The sequence below is a fragment of the Aphelocoma coerulescens genome, chromosome 3 (genome assembly GCF_041296385.1).
Source record: "Aphelocoma coerulescens isolate FSJ_1873_10779 chromosome 3, UR_Acoe_1.0, whole genome shotgun sequence".
NCBI lineage: Eukaryota > Metazoa > Chordata > Aves > Passeriformes > Corvidae > Aphelocoma > Aphelocoma coerulescens.
This window is the reverse complement of record NC_091016.1, coordinates 69,892,862-69,913,815: the sequence shown is the minus strand read 5'-3', so window position 1 is coordinate 69,913,815 and position 20,954 is coordinate 69,892,862. Positions and strand designations below refer to the sequence as shown.

Sequence of the window (20,954 nt, the reverse complement as noted above, 5' to 3'; positions counted from 1 at the left end):
TCACAAGCTTTTACAAGATGCTATAAAAGTATCACATGATAAAGCAATGATGTGAAGTGAAAAGGTGACCACTGTCCTCCGAGACCACAGACAGATATTCTGGGTCACAAGTGAAAAAAATGTAGTTCAAATTTAAATCATCTCCTTCCACTGCCTTCTGTTATCCTCCCCACTGATACTCCAAAAATTCTTTTAAAATGTTTTTTTTTAAAATTAGACCTAGATTCCTTAAACCACTACTATTACTGCATGTTGCAGTTTCATATCTAACACACCAATGATCATAATACATTGCAAGAGCATCAGTCATGTTAGTCCTCATGCAATTTTCTAAAGACCTGGCTTCTTTGTTTTTAAAAACAGAAATAAATCAGACTTAATTTTATCCCTGGGCAGAAATCAGTCCAGAAAGAAAATGTAGCTGACAAGCAACCAGGGACTTCATGTACACGCCTGCATGATCTCATGGTAGCGTTGAGGTATGGCTATACCTGGGTTAATCTTTAATTGACATAATGAAATAAGAATGTGATTTGCCAAACACAGCCAAGTGTGTGTGCTCCAAGTAGAGGGAGCATATAAGAAATTGATATTGATTTCCTCTAAACAAGATTATTTTCTTGTGATTGATTGAGTGGAAAAAGACCACAATACTTACAAAGCCATTCCCATCTTCATCAAGGAATGGGTATGCCTGGAGCAGAGCATTGACAACAATGTTATATTGCTGACTGTTCGGATACCTGTGCAAACAAGATGGAGATGTAAAAGAAATATTTGGTTTTCTAGACAGTATTAAACATTGGAGTCTATTCTGATCTACATTAAACTGACTATTTCTCAGGCAATCAATTGCCTTCCAAATAACAAAGGGCAGAGCTTAAAGGCTTGCATGAAATCTTTCTATTGGTTTCAGTAGGTTTCAGTCCCTTAGCCTCCTTTATTTAAGCAAATATATTAAAGAGAATGGCTTTACATCCATTTGAAAATTTATGCCTGCAGACAACAGGTAACTCCCCCAAATAAATTTAATGGTGTTTACTCACAATGATCCTTCTAGGTATTTGGTCATGTCTGCTTGTAAAAATTCAATAATCCTTATTCTCATACTGTGATCAGGGCATCTTTTTTCTGCTAATATGCACTTGACATCATAAGGGAAGTCTGGCAAAGCATAAGAACTTGTCCACTGCAATGTCTTGTATCTTGCAAAAAATAATTTTAGATTTTTTCTGTAAAAGAAAAGATTATATTGTCACAATCACATCTTTCTTCTATGCAGGCAGGAGGCAAAGAGAAATACATGGAAAAACTCAACACAAGGGAAAGTTTTTGCTATAGAAATTCAAGACCTGCTGTCTTTGTTTCGGCATACAAAGAGTACAAAAGCAGCAATCAATACATACAGTTAAAAACTAGATGTCAAATGTGAAATGTTATAACCAGCAGACAGTAGGAGGTGGTTTCTAACAGAAAGCAGAGCAGAGGTCACTGGGGGCTTGCTACTGTTGCAAAATATCTTTTTCTGTCTTCATTTATAATATGTTTCCTACTCTAGTAAAACAAACAGCTTAATTGAATAAAATATTATACATGACATTAGTTAAGGCTGTTCTTCCACAGGGGAAGGCAAGAAAGGGATGAAGGCAATTATCATCAGCACACATCTTGAAACAAAACAGACACAGCCCAGCAGCTCTTCACAAGAACACCACGACCACTATTTACAGATGTCACACCCCAGCTGGGGTGAGCCTGAGGCAGGTTATCACCACTGGCTGCCCCAACCCTAATTCTGAAAGAACACAGGGAAAAGTAGGTCCCAATAGCCAGTTACAGTCTCAATACCTTCTTGAGTAGGTAGGCCTATAACTCTCAACCTTTCTGACCTGGTTATGCTGCCACACCACCTTGGCACCTTTTAATGTAGTTTGCAGGCTGTCAAAACCTCTACATCCATGATATAACTGCACCAACCCCAGCCCTACCACAAATTGCAATGCAGTGCTGAGCAAAAAAAAATAGGGTACTGTCATCTGCTCCTAACAGCAGTAGAAGTACTCACAGCACTAACATTTCCCCATGCAAAACAGGCACAAAATGGTCAGGGCTACTGTCTTTCCAAGCTCACCAGAGTTCATGGGACACAGACAGTTAACAGTAGATGCAAAGTGCAGTGAACTTCTCTTAGTACTTGCAGTCTCAAAAGAAGGAAAAGTTGTGCAAGAAGAGGCAATATATCCACATAGACACATTCATGTCCTTTTTTGGTGATAAATTAATATACAAATAGGGAAATAAAACCCATCTTAGATTCTGAAATCCCTTGGAAATCCTTCCTATGCAAACAAAGCACAGATGTTCAATGTGGCATCAGTGAGCAGCTCCCCAGCCTTTAAGTTTGCATCCTGTACTTTCACCAGCTTTACCGATGAAAGTGACGTAACACACAGGCTGCAAGTTACTACATACTGTTTTCAACAAGCTACCACTTAAACTAGCTCAAAAGTGGACTCAAGTTTAAAATTTACAGTACTTTGTATCTGAGCAGCACTGAAATTCCTTTTGTTGGTAATACAAGTGAAGCTGAAAAGCCGTTTCAAAAAGCAGCAAGGTTTAGCAGGTTCCAATTGGGCACACTGGACTACACTCAGTCACCTGAGAAAATAAAATTTCTTCCAGTTGGAATGGCTAATAACCAGGGAACTGTGGCAACTCTCCCATTCACCAGTCCCTTCACACCTGCCACTGCCACAAAAATACTCCAAATTTCATTTATCTTCAGCCTTACGTAACACAAAATAATTCCTTGCTCTCCAAATGAGATCCAAAAATTCCTCCGGTCTCCACAGTACATGAGATTACATATTTTACTAGCTTTAGCTGGACTCATCACTTTTGGGAAGTCATGTTAAACATGCGCTGTCATATTTCACAATGAAATACAAGCTTGTTTGAAAAGAGACACAACTCCACATAAACTTTATCCTCAGAAATGCTCACATGCAAATGCTCACAAGTTTAACTAAAAGAACAGTTCAGTTCAGCTGTAATGATGTTCTCCACAATCAAGGGAGGTCTTGGCTCTATACATAAATCCCTTTGCACATACAGTTTTGAGATTCAGGTACAAACATATGTAGCCTGTTTCTAGCCATACCTCTGCTAGCTAACCTGAGGCAGAAATAAGATCAAAATCTTAAAACTGAAAAAAAAAAAATCTTTAAAAAATCTCAAAGTCTCAAAGTTACATTTTTTTCTTGTCTCTCAGTTCTTGAGACTTCTGATTCTACAGCTAAATTAATCCAATGGCTAGCTCTGGCAAAATTTTAGTCTCCTTTCTCTGCTGTCACGTCTGACTTACTTGCACCCCTTCCTTACTAGTACGAGGGAGCCTCTAATCCTGCAGCAAGTTACAAGGAGCTACAGTGACAAAATTCTTAATTATTCTTTTCATTTAATTTTCTCACAGTTTAAGTCCCCAAAATGGCTTCTCATGAGGTGAAACAAACGCCAATTCAGATGAAGCAAGCTGATCTCTCTATGCTTAGCTGCAGTACGGAAGTGCATCCTAAGAAGCATCTCCTCAGCAAGGAGACAATTATTCACAGAGCTTTTACCACTCATCTTTTGTAGATTGCCACTTTAATGTGCTCAGTCACAGTCTGGTCTCACACAGCTATTTCCTTCTTTGTCTCCATTGTAATCTTCGGCGTCTCGTGCACAGCATGTTTACTGAGACATGAAGCTATAAAATAGCGTCATTTTGGGAGGAGTCATTTGTCTCCTTCAGATGGAAAAATACCCCACAACAAACCAACCAACCAACAAAACCAAACACCAAAAAACCCCACAAAGAACCCCCAAAGACCCACCTATTTGAATCATATACCCCTGGCATCCCTAAACCCAGAGAATACCTTGTTTTACTGTCAAGAAGACAAAGAGTTACACACTTGCAGTGTCACCCAGACCATCCAGTGACAGTTTTAGATTACACTTGAGAGAACAGTGGGGAGTAAACACAGCATCATCTCTCCAAGTTTGGTGTCCTGTGCAACATCACACAGACACACAGAGCTACCTGAATTAGCTGTAAAAAGTCAATAAAAATAATCTTGGCATCAATACAGACAACTCAATCAAGATAGCTGTGTAAAGTGCCATAGAGAGCTAGAAACAAGATCAAATACTAGATCATAACAAGACTTTGTTATTTTTAAGCTTCTTGAGCATACTAGTAAGAAGGATCTGTTGCCTGCACGTATTTAGTTCGTTTAGGGAAAAATGTGATTTAAAGGCCAACTGAACACATACATAAACGGGCTGTGTGCCACAAGCTTTCCCTACTGTCTGCTGAAGTCCATGAGTCAGGCACCCATTGCTATATCTTTTCTCAGCTCAGATCCCATTTAGGTAGAGGACATGGCAGTCAAGAAGAAATTTGCTGACATCAATGGGTTGTTCCCATTTTTGGTATATCCACATAAAACTCAGCACATGGGTGAAGTCTCAATAGATTCCCATTATTCACAAATGAAGGTCTAACCTTTCACATGTTTACATCATACATCAGCAAGAGACTCAGGTCCGAAGGTTTGTAATCTGGAAGAAAGCCCATGTCAACAAATCCAAGGAAGAAACAGAGGAGAGAACAAGGAACTTGCAGATGTGAAAGAAAGGAAAAGTCTTCAGCTGTAAAAAAATGTTCCATTTCCCTAACACATGTATAATATGCTTTCAACTTTATGACAACACTTAAGGTTGCAAAGGCTGTTGTTACAGTTGGGATACTGCAACACATGTATCAGACAACGAGGCCCCTGGAAAGAATATATCTATGGACCAATTCTTGGTAGATGTTTCAGAGATGTTTATTTCTCCAGCCGCATGGCCGGGGCTCTGCCGAGGAACGGCTGCAATCACAGGACCTGAGGGTCCTTGCCCACGCAGGGGAACACAAAACAACCAATGGGGAACGAGGCTGACCAGGGCAGGGAAACCCCGTGTCTCCCCCCCAGGGCCCCTCTCCCAGGCCCACATGGCAGGGGGGAAGGGACCCGACAGGCTATTTCCATCAAAAGGAAGAAATTATGACAGAAGATGAAATATCAAATGAAACTTTTCTCCCTCTCAATAGTCAGATAAAAAAGGGCACTATTTTTCTATTCACAGTTCTGAGATCTGTGCCTAAAAGAGCCTCATGCCATTCTCTTTAAGTGCTTCATTGTCATTTCCAACTTTTGAGCACAAATGCAAGGTTTCCCAGTCATTCCCTAAAGCCTGGGATTTGCAGTCTGCCTCGTGCTTGATGATGTCTTATATTTTTTAGTTCCCACTAAACACAAGGGCAGTTATCCTTTAGACTGAAAAATAAGTTTCCCACAGAAGCATTAACTTCAGCAAGGCTGGGATGTGGGAGGTGTCAGATGAGCCAAAACTGCCCATTTCCCAGAGCAGCTCCCACTTCAGCTTCCCTTGTAGCACCCTTGCTGTAGAAGACATCACATTCAGTATGAGCATGGTTACAGACAAAATTAATCTGCTTCCAAACAATTTTGCGAGATGCAGACACAACCTTCTTCTAGAAGGAGTCCAGATTTTTTAAATCTGGGGAGCTGCATCACATAAGGGAAGACTTTGCCCTTTCACCTCACGTGAGGCCAGCAGCAGTGGGTTACGAAGCGGGGAAGAAAAAATGCTCCTTAGGGAATCTGACTGACAAAATTTCCAGGTAAATCAGGCCATTTAAAAGAAACAAATATCACCCCTATGATATATTACACTGTATCCAAATAATTTTATGCATTTTTTTTTTTTTTTTTTTTTGTTGTGTTGCTGTTATGACTTTGCTACACCTTAATAAGGCAATGCAGTTAGTGTCTTCTCCAAGTCATTTGTAAGACTTGGCTCATTCCTGGTGTGGAAGGAAGAAGATCTAGCAATTTATTTATTTTTCCTGCAAGCTTCTGTGGAAGACTCACAGCACCATGTGAATAAATTTGGCTCCAGCAACCCGAAGTGCTCCAAACCCATGAGTTCAGTTGTCTTGACTTCCAAAACATTGAGGCAATAAGCACAGACAGTATCTATTATTATGAGTCTTCAAGGTCTTTTAACTTTCAAGTTAGTATTCTTGAGTATCCCATTGCAATGACAGAGATGTGAAATTCTGACTTAAAACACAAGAGTGGCAGAAATTCTCGCATCCACATAAATTAAAAACCTAAATTTAAAGCATCTCTCCAAAGCCCCAAACAAACCAAACCAAAATTCACAGATAAGACAGGTTTTCTGAAGATGGAATAACAACTGAAGTGAAATTATCAGAAATCATAAAAATGAAATTATTTTTCTGTTACATTATACCAAGGTATAATCAAATGAAGCATCTGACATCTGTACTTCTGAACAAAATAGACAGGCAGTACTTCTCTCCTACTGTTGACCACTGTCAAAGGCTTAACATGGTTTTGTTATAAGTTTGCTTTTCATGTCCTTATGAGCTAACTGAAAAAAAAATCAGCACGTATACCAGAAATAATTCTGATGATATCAAGAATAAGGTCTTTGCTCAGAAACAAAGAAACTCTTAAGCTATACATTAAAAAGCACAGTCCTGCTGAGTTTTCACTGTAGGGTTATAGATATATTTGGGTGTATATGTATGTATATAAAAGTAATATTTGCTCTCTTGTGTAAATGGAGCAAAATAATTTGAAGTAATTGATTAGGTGACAATTTTTCAGGCTAGCTTCTCTTTTTCTCTTTTCCCTTTAAATTTTTTTTCTTTTATTTTTTTAAAGCACAAGCATGAGTGTGTTTCTGATAAAACACATCAAACACATGAAACAGACCAACAATACTGATATATAGGTACTAGGGGAAGCAAAGGAAGGAGCTCTCTAAAGATCATTAGCAGAATGACATATCATAACTAAAAGACACTTCAGATGCAGCTACCCAGCAGTCAGGGCAGTTGCTGTACCCTGACCAAAATAGATGTGGGACTGCCCTAGTTAAGGACATTTCCTCTGCTGAGCAAATGAATGACCCATGGGCATGCTATCATGGGCATCTTGAAGATGGATGCCAAATTTGTACATGTAAAGGTTATCTCCCAATTCATTGTCCTTGCTATCAGCTCAAATTTATGCAGGCACCAGCACTAATATTCTGTCAATGTTGGCAATACCTTTATTGGTATATGAACATTCAGGAGGCCCAGGTTTAGTGGAGCACTGACCACATCTTCCAAACTCGCTGCAAATAGGGAAGTTCAAACCTGTTGAGGCTGGCTGGAGGATTTGTTCTCCTGAGTAAATTACTCCAAGGCTTTCAGACAGTAAATCTGTTACACAGCCCTCAAGAGCTACAGAACATGCTTTTATAAAAAAAAATAAAGGTAAAAATATACATGTACCAGGACATCACTCTTGAGGGAAAACAGCTGGACCATCATAGTGGAAACAGTGGAAAAGGGATGCATTAGGGATGTCATTTTGCTAAGCAAATATGTTGAGGAAAGGCAGACAGAACATATAAACCAACCAATAAAAGGTTGGTTTTCCACAGCAGTATCAGATATTTACAAATAATAAAAGCCTCTGTCTTAGCAACAAGATAAACCCCAGGCTGTCAGGAGCCATAAAACTGCTAGTACTCAAATACAGAAAAGCAAGAATATGGGAAATGCATTTATTGAATTGTCCTCTGTGGCTATCTTATTGTCTTCACGGACAGGCACTGCTTTAAGATTAATCTTCTTGAGAGATTAACAAAAAGATTGGCTGTGTTTACTTCTGTCATTGCTAGCAAAGCATTATTCCATTGGAGTAGCCTGCAAACCTCATCTGGTTTTATGTATGGCAAATTTGAATACAAGAAAAAAAAATATGCAATTGCGTCATCCACTTACTCTTTATTTTTGTGTTTAAACAATTTTCTTTGATATCTTGGTATTATTTAGTAATATAGAAGAGTGTGTTTAACACAGTTCTTAGGACTACCTACCCAGGAAACACAGAGAAACTTGGAGCCAAATCACCAGCATTAATAATCCATAAATTCACCCATTAATTCACTTCAGCAAAATCACACAGTTACTGAAGCTACGGCTCCATGGATCTTCTGGAAAAAAAAAACCAAAGCCAAAAACAAACCACAAAAACCCAACAGCACACACAAATTAAAACAAACAAACAAACAAACACAAAAACAAACAGAAAAAACCAAAACCAAAACCAAACCAAAAAGTCAACCCACAAATGTTAAGTTTTTCTTTTTCAGCTTGGATTAAATGAATGAGGAGACAGAGGATATAAGTGTAATCCTGGCCAAATATCAATAATTTAAACTGTACATTGTGTAATGGTTACCCTGATTCACACAACCCATTTAAAACTCTTTATACAGCACAAGGCAAATTAGTCATCATTAATTAAAAATAAAAATCCTTTAGAAGCACAGGCTAAACATTGCAGGATCATATTAGTGATTTATTCCAAGGGTTCACGTGATTTGTTTCTTTGATAACAATGCTGACAGGATCTTTGGATTTTTTGGGATGTTCTTTTAAAAACAGAAGTACCAGGACTTTTAAAAGCATTAAATCATATCTGCAGAGGAGAACGGCAGGAGGAGAAGTTGTAGCAAGTGGAAATAAAGGGGGATAAAGATAAGGAGACAAAGCTTTGCAAACAAGAAAATAATTGCTTTGAAAGAGGAGCAGAACTCTCTTTCAACAGTGACTGCCCACCTCAAGGAAGAAAAACATGGGTAGGAGAAAAAAAAAAAAGAAAAAAAACTATCACCTTGTCTTGCTTCCAGTTTCTAGGGAGGCTTATTTTGATAACCAAGGAAAATGAGTGTACAAATGAAATCAGCATGCTTACCCTCCCAAGTGCTATATTTAAGATGCCTCAGGCACACAATTTTTTGAATAGCTATATTCCACTCTGTACTGACTAATTTGCCAGATTGCTGCTGAAAACACATCTGTAAAAGATGATTTTTAAAAATCAGATAAATAAAGACAAACCTGTATCTTGTCCTCTGCATGAGGTAACATGAAACAGTGAGCAAGGACTGAGGATGGAAACACATCATCAGGCTATTTCATTCAGTCAAATCCTAAAAAACTTCTGTTCTTGTTGTTTTCTATATACACCTGGATATACCTGAACCTGACCTCTGGTAATTAAGATCACTTTTTGTTAAGTATAAATTAAGCAAGAAGTGTTTATGTTATTTTCAAAAGGTAAGGAACATTCAATGAATATATTATAAACTCACTTTTGCTTTAGCACTCTATGATCAATTAGTCCTTTTTCATTTTCAGCTGAACACAGATATTTCTTCTGCTCCACAAGATCAGAAGAATTTAGCATCTGTCTGTCAGTAGCCCTGAAAGAAGAAAGAAAAAAATTCACTGTCAGGTCTTGTGCAGCTCATAGAAAAGAGTTCTAAAATACAAGTGGCAGAAATAGAAGAGGAGAAAAACTAACATATTGAAGAGTCATGATTTTACATGATGCTGATGTCTCTTAATCAATCAGTTCAATTACCAAACTGACATAGTGAAAGGACAAATGTAAATAATATTGCCTGCTGATATTCTAATTACTACACAGTTTCAAACCCCAAGAATATCAGCCTTCTCTGAGTTGCAGGGTAACTTCCACCTTCATAACCTGGTATCTCCAAATCCCTGGGAAAAAACTAACCATTACAACATGCAAGGGGTGTGCTGAAAGAACTAATTACACAGCATTTCAAGACAGTTTCTATATAAACAGAACCTTGAAAAGTTGGTTTTTCCTGAAGGTCAAGACAAAAGCTTCAAGTCAGCTTTGCATTACTCCAGCCACTCTAGAAGATCTCTGAGTGCCACGTGGTACTACAGTCCACTGTTCCTGGTTATTTGCTCCAGCTCTAGCTCATCACTAGCAACAAAAACTCCAGGTAGCCACTTTGCTATGAGCCAGTCCAAATCACTGCTTTCCGCTTAACCTTTTTGTCCACTTCTCTCCCTCCTCATATTCCTGTTACTACTTCTTTTAGTAGATGTGTTGGTAGAAGCCAACATCAGCAGTATTACCCCATACTGGGGGAAAGGCAGAGCTAAGATAGGGGATACTGTTATGCTGCCAAGAATTCGTGGCAATCATAAAACACTTTTTTTTTCCCTAAACCTCATCTCTTCAGAACATCTGAACTCTAAGATGCTCTAGAAACTGTTCCACCCTCAGCTGCACTCAGCACACAAAAGGTTGCTTTTGGAAGTGACACTAAACTGTGCCAAATTTATAGGCAGAGTTTTCCCTTCCCATGAATCATTATTTTTCAGCTATGTAGTCAAAGAACAAAGCAAAAAAACCCCTAGTATGTTCTCTGTGTGACTCTTAGAAACAATTGGTCGTGAAAGTGGAAGGTATCTTAATATTTACCTGGAAATGTCTCTGAGTGAGCTCCTCATACACACATAAGCACAGTTTCTACTGTGTGACTGAGAACACTTCCACCAAACCAGGGACAAACAAAAGATGCTATTTCTGTGTCCTAATCCAAGATGTAAACCCCATCTGGCATCCTTTCACAAATCTATTGCTTCCACACAGAAAATATTCACCTATCATTCTCTGAATTCTATGTCCAACCAAGGACTTTGCTTCTGTTTCTAGTGGGAAGCAGAGCTCGGCACAATTCACACACAGTGAGAGGATGATCTAAGGACAACAGGATAAAAAGGTGGCAGCCAGGAGTGCACCAAAAAGCACTGGGGATAGCATTTATGTCAGAAATACAATAGGGAAATACTGCTGAGAGCTCTTGGAAGCTCCACATTGACTTCAGCTGACCCAGAAAGAGACCGTGATGATGATGCTTACTTCCCTGCCCTGAGCAATGCCCTCTCCACCCTGTCACTCCTCCTGGCTGGGTGAGCTAGTTCTGGGTCAGCTATTTTTCTGACCGAGAAATAGTTTTCACCTGGGCTCAAGCACTGCATGATAGGGACTAGGAACATGCAAACTCAGTTTCACCATTGTTCCCTGGCACTACAGGGGGACCACACACCCAGATGTGGATGCTACTAACTGCAAACCTTAGCATGGTTAGTCTACTCACTGCAATTCAGCCTAACATCACTGAGCAATGGAGGAAATGTGAGTTCACATACATTGTGAACTATCAGAACTATGAATTTTACATTTGTTCATACACTTTAGTCATTAACTAGATCCAAAAAAAATTATTCTTACAGGATTTTGTCAAGATGTACTGAACAGACAAAAAAAAATTTGAACTACATCACTTAGACAAGCACTGCAGTGTTAAGAAAAGAGTCACAGCTGTCTGCATATGAAGATACAACTTCTAGTTTTGCAACAAAATACTCTTTTCACTATAAGAGCTTTTCCATAATTTTATACCCCAAACTGCACAGAATATATTGACTTTTTACTCCTCCTAAAATACATGTCTGAATGCATCTTAAACATGCTTCGATTTTATTCTGTCATTCTTGATGACACATAAAATATTTCAGGAACAGCAGCTTATTTACACAACTTTCCTGTAAATAGAAGGATACCAGCATCTTATTTTCCAGGAAGGAGACTAGGTAGGGGAAGATTTTATTGTAAATTATATTTACTGACATTTGATATTTTAAGCATTTAATTTTTTTGGAGTCTGCAGAACCTTCACAGCAAAGCTGTTGCACTCATGCTACTGGAACTGCATCTCTGTAGGACAGCATGGCTTGCCCTGCAAGAGCTGAGAAGCACATGGGAAACAGTCACATCTGAGAGTCTATCCAAACAGTCCTGACAAAGCCAAGGGTGAAAGCTAAATATGCAAATCAGCATTCTACTTGCCCTAAAAAAAAGGACATATCTTCTTCTGAACCACCCTGCTGAAATTATGGTGTATCCACCACACTTTGGATGAAGTACAGGACCTATACAAAGCAGTCTTCCTCACAGCAGATACCTACTCTACCCCTAAAGAAGGAGTTTCCTATAAATCAAGGAGGCAGGCCCTTGGTGTGATTGCATAATTCAGGCCTGTGATAAATCATACATGCGGTGACATGGTCTTCTTCCTGCAATCCCTTTCTTCCAAAGGTGCAGGAGCATTTACCTAAGGAGTTTCACTAATACTTCCACGAGGACAGGAGGATGTATCTACATGGGCAGTTTAGTTCTGCTCATGAGCACGAGTTGTTTGGAAATAACTCAGTCATCACTGTTCATCATGGTTTTGTTTTCACTATTGACCACCTCAGACTGCACAACCCGGACTCCGTTTGGATGAAGGCAAATTCTCTGGAGTTCTAATCCTCTGGGATTAATCCTACTGTGACTAATGCAGCCTTAGTGCTAGAGTCCTTTCCTTTGAAAAAACCTATTTTGCATCCTTGACAAGTCATTCTCTGCGGCCTGGACTCTTGGGTTTAAAAGGGACCATGAGGTCAGGATTTCTCTCCTCAGCCAAGACATTCAGAAAAAAATAGCCCTGCGAGACTTACAATAGGTCAGAATGGAGGGAAAGGATGGGTGAATCAATAAACCTCTCACCCAAATACCCCCAATGAAAACACAAACCCACAAATTCTGCCCCCTTCTCCCACCTATAAGAAACCCCCAAAAAACAAACAAAAAAAAAATCTGCTCAAACAAGACCTGGGACACAATCACTAAGGACAATCTCCCTGGAATTTGTTTTCTAAATATCTACCTAATTTCACAATAAATTTCAATAATCCCACTGTGGGATTATTAAATGTTTACATCTGGACCAAATCCAGAGTTTCCTTTGATAAACTGACTTTCAATACACCTGTGACATAAATATTATCTGTGGCTAAACCATTATTTTACTTCAAGACTTGCAAGAATTTAAAAGCAAGTTCTTCAAAAGCTTAATATTGTAACCAGAGGAACTTTTAGCCATAATAAAAGTTTGACAGTGCTCCATCCAAATGAAAACTAGGTCCTAGATCTGGATATGAAGAAAGGTTTAAAGTAATTAATGGTGTAGTTCAGGAATGTTGATGCCCTGCTTAAAACCACAAGGTAATAATCTAATTTTACATTTCACATTTGTTACAGATGCTCATAAAAGCTGAAGAGCTAGTAAATGCCATTTTAAAAATGCCATGAAAAGAACACAGCTATACCCAGATTGGTATTTGCTGTGCCATGAACAAACTCACCCACTGATTACTTCTGGAAATTTTTGAGAAGCTGTTTCACAACAGTATGTAAGGGATTCCAGCCCACTCTTCTGCTGCTGGTATTTTTTAATCAGGTCCATCAGCACTGCCTGGTGACCAATCTTCTTCACCAGCTGCTGCACCATACGATCATTAAGAGCCAGAAGAGCTGCTCCACTTACTTCTTCTTCTGCAGATTGAAGGGGGTAAAAAATTACTGTATAATAACTTTATAGTTACATTCTATATGCCTAAAAACATGATGATGGAAGACAGGTCAAAGGTAAGGATGCTTTTTACTGATAACAGTCATCATCAGCTGTCACCATCCTTTCCCAAGCAGTGCCAGGAGTCCTAATCACTGGCCAGATACCTGCCCCTGACAAAAAGCCAAGTCCAAAACATACAGAAGCAAGTTGGTGACTATTTTAAGGCTTTAAATCAGGCCTTGCTTGAACCACGGGAGACTGTTACTTGCTGATGAAGTCTTTTTAACAGAGTACACAAGAAATAGGCTCTTCACATAACAGTTTCTTGTGCACTCCTCTGTAGACTGTTTATATACTCACACATAAAACATTTACACACTACATTTGCATTATTTCAAAAGATTTATACAACATAAAATAGGCCCTGTCAAGACTTTTAAACTGCCAGCTCTGATTTGAGGTGACTATTTATACACAGGCTGAATCTCATCCCCCAGGATTTCTCAGAGACTTTGTAATAAATCTGCACACTTACATTGATTTGTCAGATCTATGTCAGTTCTCACCCTAATAAATTTCTATAAAAGTCTGAACTTAGCATATACACACATGCCCCAAACCAAAACAAGGTAGGCAGTGCCAATTAAATGCATAGCAAGAAATACTAAACAAATACCACCCCCATCCCCCAAACAACAAAAATGCTTACCGCGGAACTTAGGAACTAGTTCTCCTAAATTTTTCTGTTTCAACCAGTTGCAGACTTGCTCAACCGACCAATTTTCCATCTTCAGTTGTTGCAATGCTAAATATCCCTGTGAAATGAAAAGATAGTATTTTTATGCTGAACTCTAAGCTGAACTCCAACATTCCATAGCAAAAAAATTTACTTAGCAAATAATATATCTACATGCTCTAAATAAAAATGGCACAAAATAATCCAGTTAATGCCTGTTGTAACTGGCAGTTTCCTTGGATCCCTTTCCTCACCTCCTCTCCCGTCCCTGGTTTCCCTCTGATCTGAAGCAGCCTCGTTCCTTATAAAACACGACCTGCTCCAGTACCATTAACACCCAGGTTTCCACACAGAGAAGAAAAAAGGTGTGAAATTCACCACCACCATCAGGCTCATCAGGAAATGGCTGACATTTTACAGAAGGAAAAAAAAACAAACCACCCCACCATCAGATAAGAGTCTGTCACATACATGCTTATAGTCAATCAAGCACCTTAACCCTCTCTGCACCATCTCGAAGGGCAGGTACCCAGCAAATACTTATCCCTGAATTACCAACAGCTAGGGACAATAAAGGTGAAAGGGAGGAGACTGCTCCTCCTGTTGTTTTCTGATTCCTTTCTCCAGGCTCCAGTGGTACCTGGAAGGATGTAGTGGGCACCCTGGGAAGGCAGAGTCCCTGGGGCAGCCGAGATGTTTGCATCTGGATGAATCCTGCACATATCCTGTGCCTCCTGCCTGAAGGACTCACTTGGATGACAAAGGGGTGCAAGACATCCCAAAACCAACAGTGACCTCCCCAGAGGAAGATTACTTATAAAGACATAGCTTGTTCCACACTGCAAACTTCTCAGCAGCGGAAATCTCTCTGAGGAGAAATTCTTATTAATGTGTTTTAGCTCTACTGCCTAAAAGCTTCTTGACCATGCTTGCAATCCATAGCAAAATGACATTATTTGAGTCAGTTTTTCAGAGAAGTATACAAGTGTCTGGCATCATTTGCCGAACATTTCCTTCCGTACCCTGAGCCTGCAGCAAGCTCCAGGCTAACACAAGGTTTCACCCTCACAAACCTCATCAGCATCTGTGCTCAAATGTAAAGGAAAAAAAAAAAAGAAAAAAACTCCCTGAATAAAAGCATTTCCATTTTCATCCTTAACAGCAGAGACCCTCCAAAAGACACACACTTCAGCTTACACTCTTATGCCTGTCGACTTCAGCAACTTAAAAGGGTTAAGTTTAAGAGGAATGCCTTTCTGAATTTTGTGAGTGGATTTAATTTGATATGACAACAGTAGCCATGCAACTCCTCCCCCAGGCTGAGCAACAAGAACAGGGTGTGAAAAGTCATTATTTGTTGAGAACTCTGCTGTAAATTAAAAATCACACCTTTCTGTCACACTTCTTACTTCCTTGCAAAGAGTAGGGCAGAAAAAAAGTCTCCAAAAACTCGAAAGATAAAACCGGGTGCAAAGCAGAAAGATACTTCCCTTATCAACCAAGTAGTGTAAAAGGAGAGAGATACATTAAAATGTTGGAAAGGTCACTTCTTCATCCTATAAGAAGACTAACACCCTCAAACAATTCTTCTAAAGCAGACAGGCAGATACCAACACTTCAAAAAGTGTCGAGCAAACTCTAGACATGCATAACAATATGCACATTTAGACCTGGGTGGCTAATTCTGCAGCAAAATGACCACTTGCACATGGAAATGCAGGCTGCACACTTTATAGAGGGAAGTGATGATAATTGAGAGGGTGCTTTTTAAATAAAATCAGATTATATGCATTAAGGGTCATGAAACATAAATACTTTGCAATGCTTCTCAAAAGTGATTTCAGTTACTTGCATATGCTATAGATACAGCAACCAGAAAAAGAGCACACCGGTCTTCTAGAAGCATTATGGAGACAACAGGAACCGAGCACAGATGCTGATATTTGTCTTCCTTAATGATTCTATTTATTATAGTAACATCAAAAGACTATCCAGCAAAGGGTTGCCTGTGTTTAGTGTGGTGAAATCTGTGAATATTTATATTCCTCAGTCAAGTCTTGTAAGTCAGAACAACAAAAACCCAGTAACAGTGACGTTTCAGAGACAGCAATTTACAGCGTAACTTCAAGTCAAATTCAGAACAGTTCTAAGTGTGAGTGATCTCTCTTTGTTAGTAAATATAGTCAATCACTGGGAGCCATTTCTTCATACACTTGGGGTGAATAACTATAATTAGGACTAAATTAGCCCTGGTTAATGAAGTTAAGTAATGAAATCAATGAAAATAACCTTTCCCTATGATCCAACAGGACAACACTTCTATTTACTATAAAATTCTTCAAGACGAAAGGATAAAAACCTTGGGTTTTAATCAGATCAGGCTAAAGACCTATCGATGGTACAGATTTCAGCTCATGTAGTTGGTTACAACACAATAGCAAGAGATGGGGTTCCTGATCAGCATGCCTGTGCTGGCAGATCCATACTGCACATGCACCAATCTACCCCACAGCTTGTTCTATGAGAAAATATATTGCACTGCCATAATCTTGAAGTGACACTTCTAAATGAGTAAGCTGATATATCAAAACACTTTAAATATGATGAGTGAGTTATTATATTTACCTCCCATGCTGACCTATGAGAGAGCCTACAGCATCACAGACTACAAATAGCACAACTTTTGACAGTCCTCTATGAGGATTTCACTGAGGTCAGAATTATGGTTAATTTTAGTACATTTTAGTACTAAAGGAATGTGTAAGACATGTGATGTGTGCACATCTATACGTCACAGCTGTGGGGCACATTTTGTACAGGCTAGGTCTCAAAGTTGCAAGTGTGATGAGTAGGAGCTGGGCATACCAGAGATATAAGCAAAGTATGTGCAATTTTATGCTCTCTTGATTTGGCTTCATCTTCAAATGCATTACAGAGACTTTATTATTTTCTTTCCACTTACTACCACCCCATTTTTAAAACAATTAAAAATACATTCAAGCAAATTTATTGACGACAGAATATGTAATCTCAGATCCAATGCTGAGTTATCATGAAAAGGACATCAGTTGTCCACAAAACTTTTCAACAATGTACAGGGAAAGATTCAGAGGCGACACTTCTGTCACCTTCCCCATCCCTCCAAGAAAATGCCAACAACACATTGCTGTCACTTAGCAGGCATTTATGCTAGCAAGAACCATTGTGCAGAGATGCCTGAAAGAAAGGGAAAAAAAATTCCAGTATCAGTTAAGGAGCAAATCTTAAAGTCAACATATCAGTTCTCATTTCTATGCTACTGTAGAGTAAGACACATGCAGCTGCAAGACAAGGAGACATGCAAGCATACAGCAGATGCAAGAGAAAACCCGTATCACCTACGAGAAAGGCTGTATAAGAAGATCTAGGAAGAAAACATGCACATCCATTAGTCACCTGTAGATAGAGGGAAACAAGCCAGACAAACCTTCTAAACTTTGATCAGAGTTAAGGGAAGTTTCAAGGGTTCTGAACATGCCCATCTATTGAGCTTACCAAGCAGACAAATCCCTCTGCTGCAAGAATTAACTCCGAAGAATATTATAAAAAATCAACTCTTTCCTTAATACATGTGCTTCTGATTAAATATGCCATTTCTAATATTCAAGTTTTTACTGTATGAACTTTAAAAATGTTTTCATCTGTACTATCTGCAGTATTACTGGAAAAATGAGGTGTCCTACTTCAACAGCAAGATTCAATACAAGTACCAATTTTTCTCTATTAGAGGTGTTCAAGTTATTTGGCAATTTGAAAGGAGGAAAAGAAAGTTAATTTGACTGTGTTTTAATAGTAATTCAAATGATACTCCATTCTTGCTATCACTGGCAACAAGTGATGAAATAATACACTTAGCTGTAAATGCCTTCTTTTTTTTTTTTTTTTTTTTTTTTTAGAAGACCTTCTGGAAATGAAGGCCCTGTAAAATCAAAGCTTTTTATACTACCCTTTAAGAAAATTGTATCAAATAAAGATGCAATGTTACTGGGTAGTGAGAACAGGAAAAGAATCAACTAAAGGTTAAAAATTAATGAATCACAAAAAGGAAATTTCATGTACCAAAAAGAAAGCAATCAGACTGAAGATGTTCAGTATGACACAGACACTGTGTCAGTATGACACAGACAGAAGACTAAAGAAAAAAATAATTTCATCTTATAAGTGATATCATGCTGACTTTTCTCCCCAAAGTACATATTTCTCACCAGGACCATGAGTACCGTGTTGATCATGTCACTGTTTGCTGGCAGAGGACTCCAGCCCTTGTCACCAGGCAATACAGAGACCTTGGACACTGTAGCCCTGCACTGCAATTCCCCACTAGCGTAAACTGGCATCCATAATCCAGCCCTCTTCTCTGCAGCCATTTGTGTGGTCATGCAATCAGCAGTACAGGCTAAACTGAAACATCAAGTTTTCCATATGGTGGGATTTGGATGGATCATTGCCTTTAACCAAATCCCTGGCCAATTGTGTGAAAATAGATGGTGGATTCATATCTGTTGATTTATCACGTTGTGCATTGATCCTTGTTTCAATGCATCATAACAGTGAAGATTTCTATCTTAATGGAGCATTAGTTTGTAAAGTTAGGCCAGAAACTCAAAGTGTGAGTAGTAACCATTCCACCTCCAAAAAAAAAGAGAGAGATGTATCTATCTCCTTTCCCTCAAATAACTTAGCTTGATTTATACTAGCTCTGTTTCTTGAAATGTTACTCTTCAGGCCTTTCTGGTAAATAAGACTAGTAAGATGTGGAATACACAAAAAACTGAGGCTGATCCACCAATTGCTGCAAAGGATGGATACACGATTCTATTATTTGCTTGCTTTGCTCTTGATTTAGAACCACAAACCAGTTCAGAGAGCTGAACTAGCAGTCAGTTGTAGTGACCTTACAAAAATTCTTAATGCTAACTGAAAATAACAACTTACCAAGTCTATTCTGATGGAAAATGCTTGGTGACATTTTATAAGTGGTTCAGTTGGCAGATCCTCAAAGGTGCTAATGTTCGACAAAGCTGCTTTCTATTGTTCCCAAGGGATGGATACAGAAACCTTTTTGGCCTGGGTAACATCTAGATAGTGATTCATATCCTTAACTGAGTCAGTATCATTGAACTATGACCTAAGTTGGGGCTCCCATGTGGAACCACGTGGATACACAGCATTTACATGTTTTTCTCGTAAGTGAGCTACACTGCTCTTACACCTACAGTACACAAAAGGTGTTACAAAATACCACTCTAATTTTTTTCAGATGCTTTAATTGGTCTTATTATATGCTCTTATTATATGCTCTATATGTTACAACTTGCATTCAAAGTTAGATTTTTCAGCCATGTTTTGTCAGTGGTAGATTTTGTCAACCAGCGACTCAGTCATGCCCAAAGTCAGGATTATACCTCTTGCTGAGAAGGGTCTTGGCCCGTCTCTGAGAAATATACCATCAACAGGCATGGCCACATGTCTGAGACAGCCCAACCTCAAAAAAACCTACAAACTGTATCCAGAAATGTTTATCAAGCAGCAAAGAAACAAGAACCTCAACAAAGTTCTTGAATTCTCCTGCCATTCAACCTCAACAAAGTTTTTGAATTCTCCTGCCATTTGATCAGTAGGATGAATCAGCCAGGTAGAGGAGTGAGAGTTACTTGGAAGATATGCAAGCAAACCCTGAAACTAACAAAGTGCCCTCATTGGTAAATATGGCCACCTGTTTACAATCAGTTTTGGCCCAGAGGCTACTTCTCAAATGGTCACTGTGAATCTGGGAAAACTGGAGCTTGCTGCACCTTATGAATTGTTAGTAGTCTGCTGGCACCTCATCAGCGTTTTGAAGGAGTAAAGCAAGAGAATGTGTTTGAAGCACAGGAACGGGGTCTGGCCTGCTCAAGGAAAGACACCTTTGGGTTTTGTTTGACTTGTGCTGGAGACAAACAGCTGTGGGCTGACTGAGGGCACAGTCATCTCTCCTACACTCACCCTTCCCTCCTCCTGCAGTGAACTGGGCAAGACATCCCTCAGCAGGATGAGTCATTCACCTCCTGGTAAGAGATACTGAATTATTTTAGGAATCACTGAGTTGTGGAGAGGAGCACCACCACTAAGCAGTGCCTGCTGTCACCCAGTGCTTCTGGATTGCTGTTTTAGCAGATTGAGAGCTGCTGAATCATATGTTACTAACCACTGGCAGTACTCCTCCAGTTTATTCATCACACAAATATGAATATGATGATGAATAATTTTTAATACATTTCACAATGCACATTTTTTGATTTGTACTATTCATTAAATAATGACAGCTCCAGTCAGTCACAGATTTTTGTGTTAAGGAATTATGTTGGCGTATGAAGCCAGGTGAGGTGGGTGTAATTGAGCTAGATGTTAAAACCTAAACAGCCTGTCTCATAGGCCTATTTTATACACTAGAAACAACAGTTTAACTAATTTGGCATCCATTGGTTCAGACTCTTTATGTTCAAGGTGTTCTCAAGGAACTAAGAAATGCAGTATTAATTCAAAATAAATGTCCCCACATGGTAAATGCATTTATTAGTTCATTGATATTTAGGGCATGTACAGCCCATTTCTTAAAACATTACCACATCAAACCAGTCATTTCTGCCCATTGCCTATGTGCTGCTGTCTCCTCATCATATCCAGGTGAAGAAGTCATGTAACCACTCCACATCTCATACAGAATGTTAGTTGAAATCATAAATGGAAAGATAACAACCTACACAATGGA

The 20,954-nt window shown here is 39.0% G+C and overlaps 1 protein-coding gene across 4 annotated transcripts in view; it reads right to left on the bottom strand.

The window, feature by feature from the left end:
- Nucleotides 1-19,180, bottom strand: part of SAMD3 (sterile alpha motif domain containing 3) — a 42,450-nt gene extending 23,270 nt beyond the window's left edge. The window contains exons 1-6 of one of the 4 annotated variants that reach the window (XM_069010790.1): nucleotides 19,139-19,180; nucleotides 14,138-14,243; nucleotides 13,220-13,409; nucleotides 9,295-9,405; nucleotides 1,047-1,232; nucleotides 659-743 (exon numbers count right to left, since the gene is read on the bottom strand). In XM_069010790.1, the coding sequence (XP_068866891.1) occupies nucleotides 659-743; nucleotides 1,047-1,232; nucleotides 9,295-9,405; nucleotides 13,220-13,409; nucleotides 14,138-14,216 (651 nt within the window). In that variant the 5' untranslated portion in view covers nucleotides 14,217-14,243; nucleotides 19,139-19,180. Of the gene's footprint in view, nucleotides 1-658; nucleotides 744-1,046; nucleotides 1,233-9,294; nucleotides 9,406-13,219; nucleotides 13,410-14,137; nucleotides 14,244-14,635; nucleotides 14,652-19,138 lie in introns of those variants that run through there. The other 3 variants (XM_069010793.1, XM_069010791.1, XM_069010789.1) reach the window with 3 other exon arrangements.
- Between the last annotated feature and the right edge of the window lie 1,774 nt (nucleotides 19,181-20,954).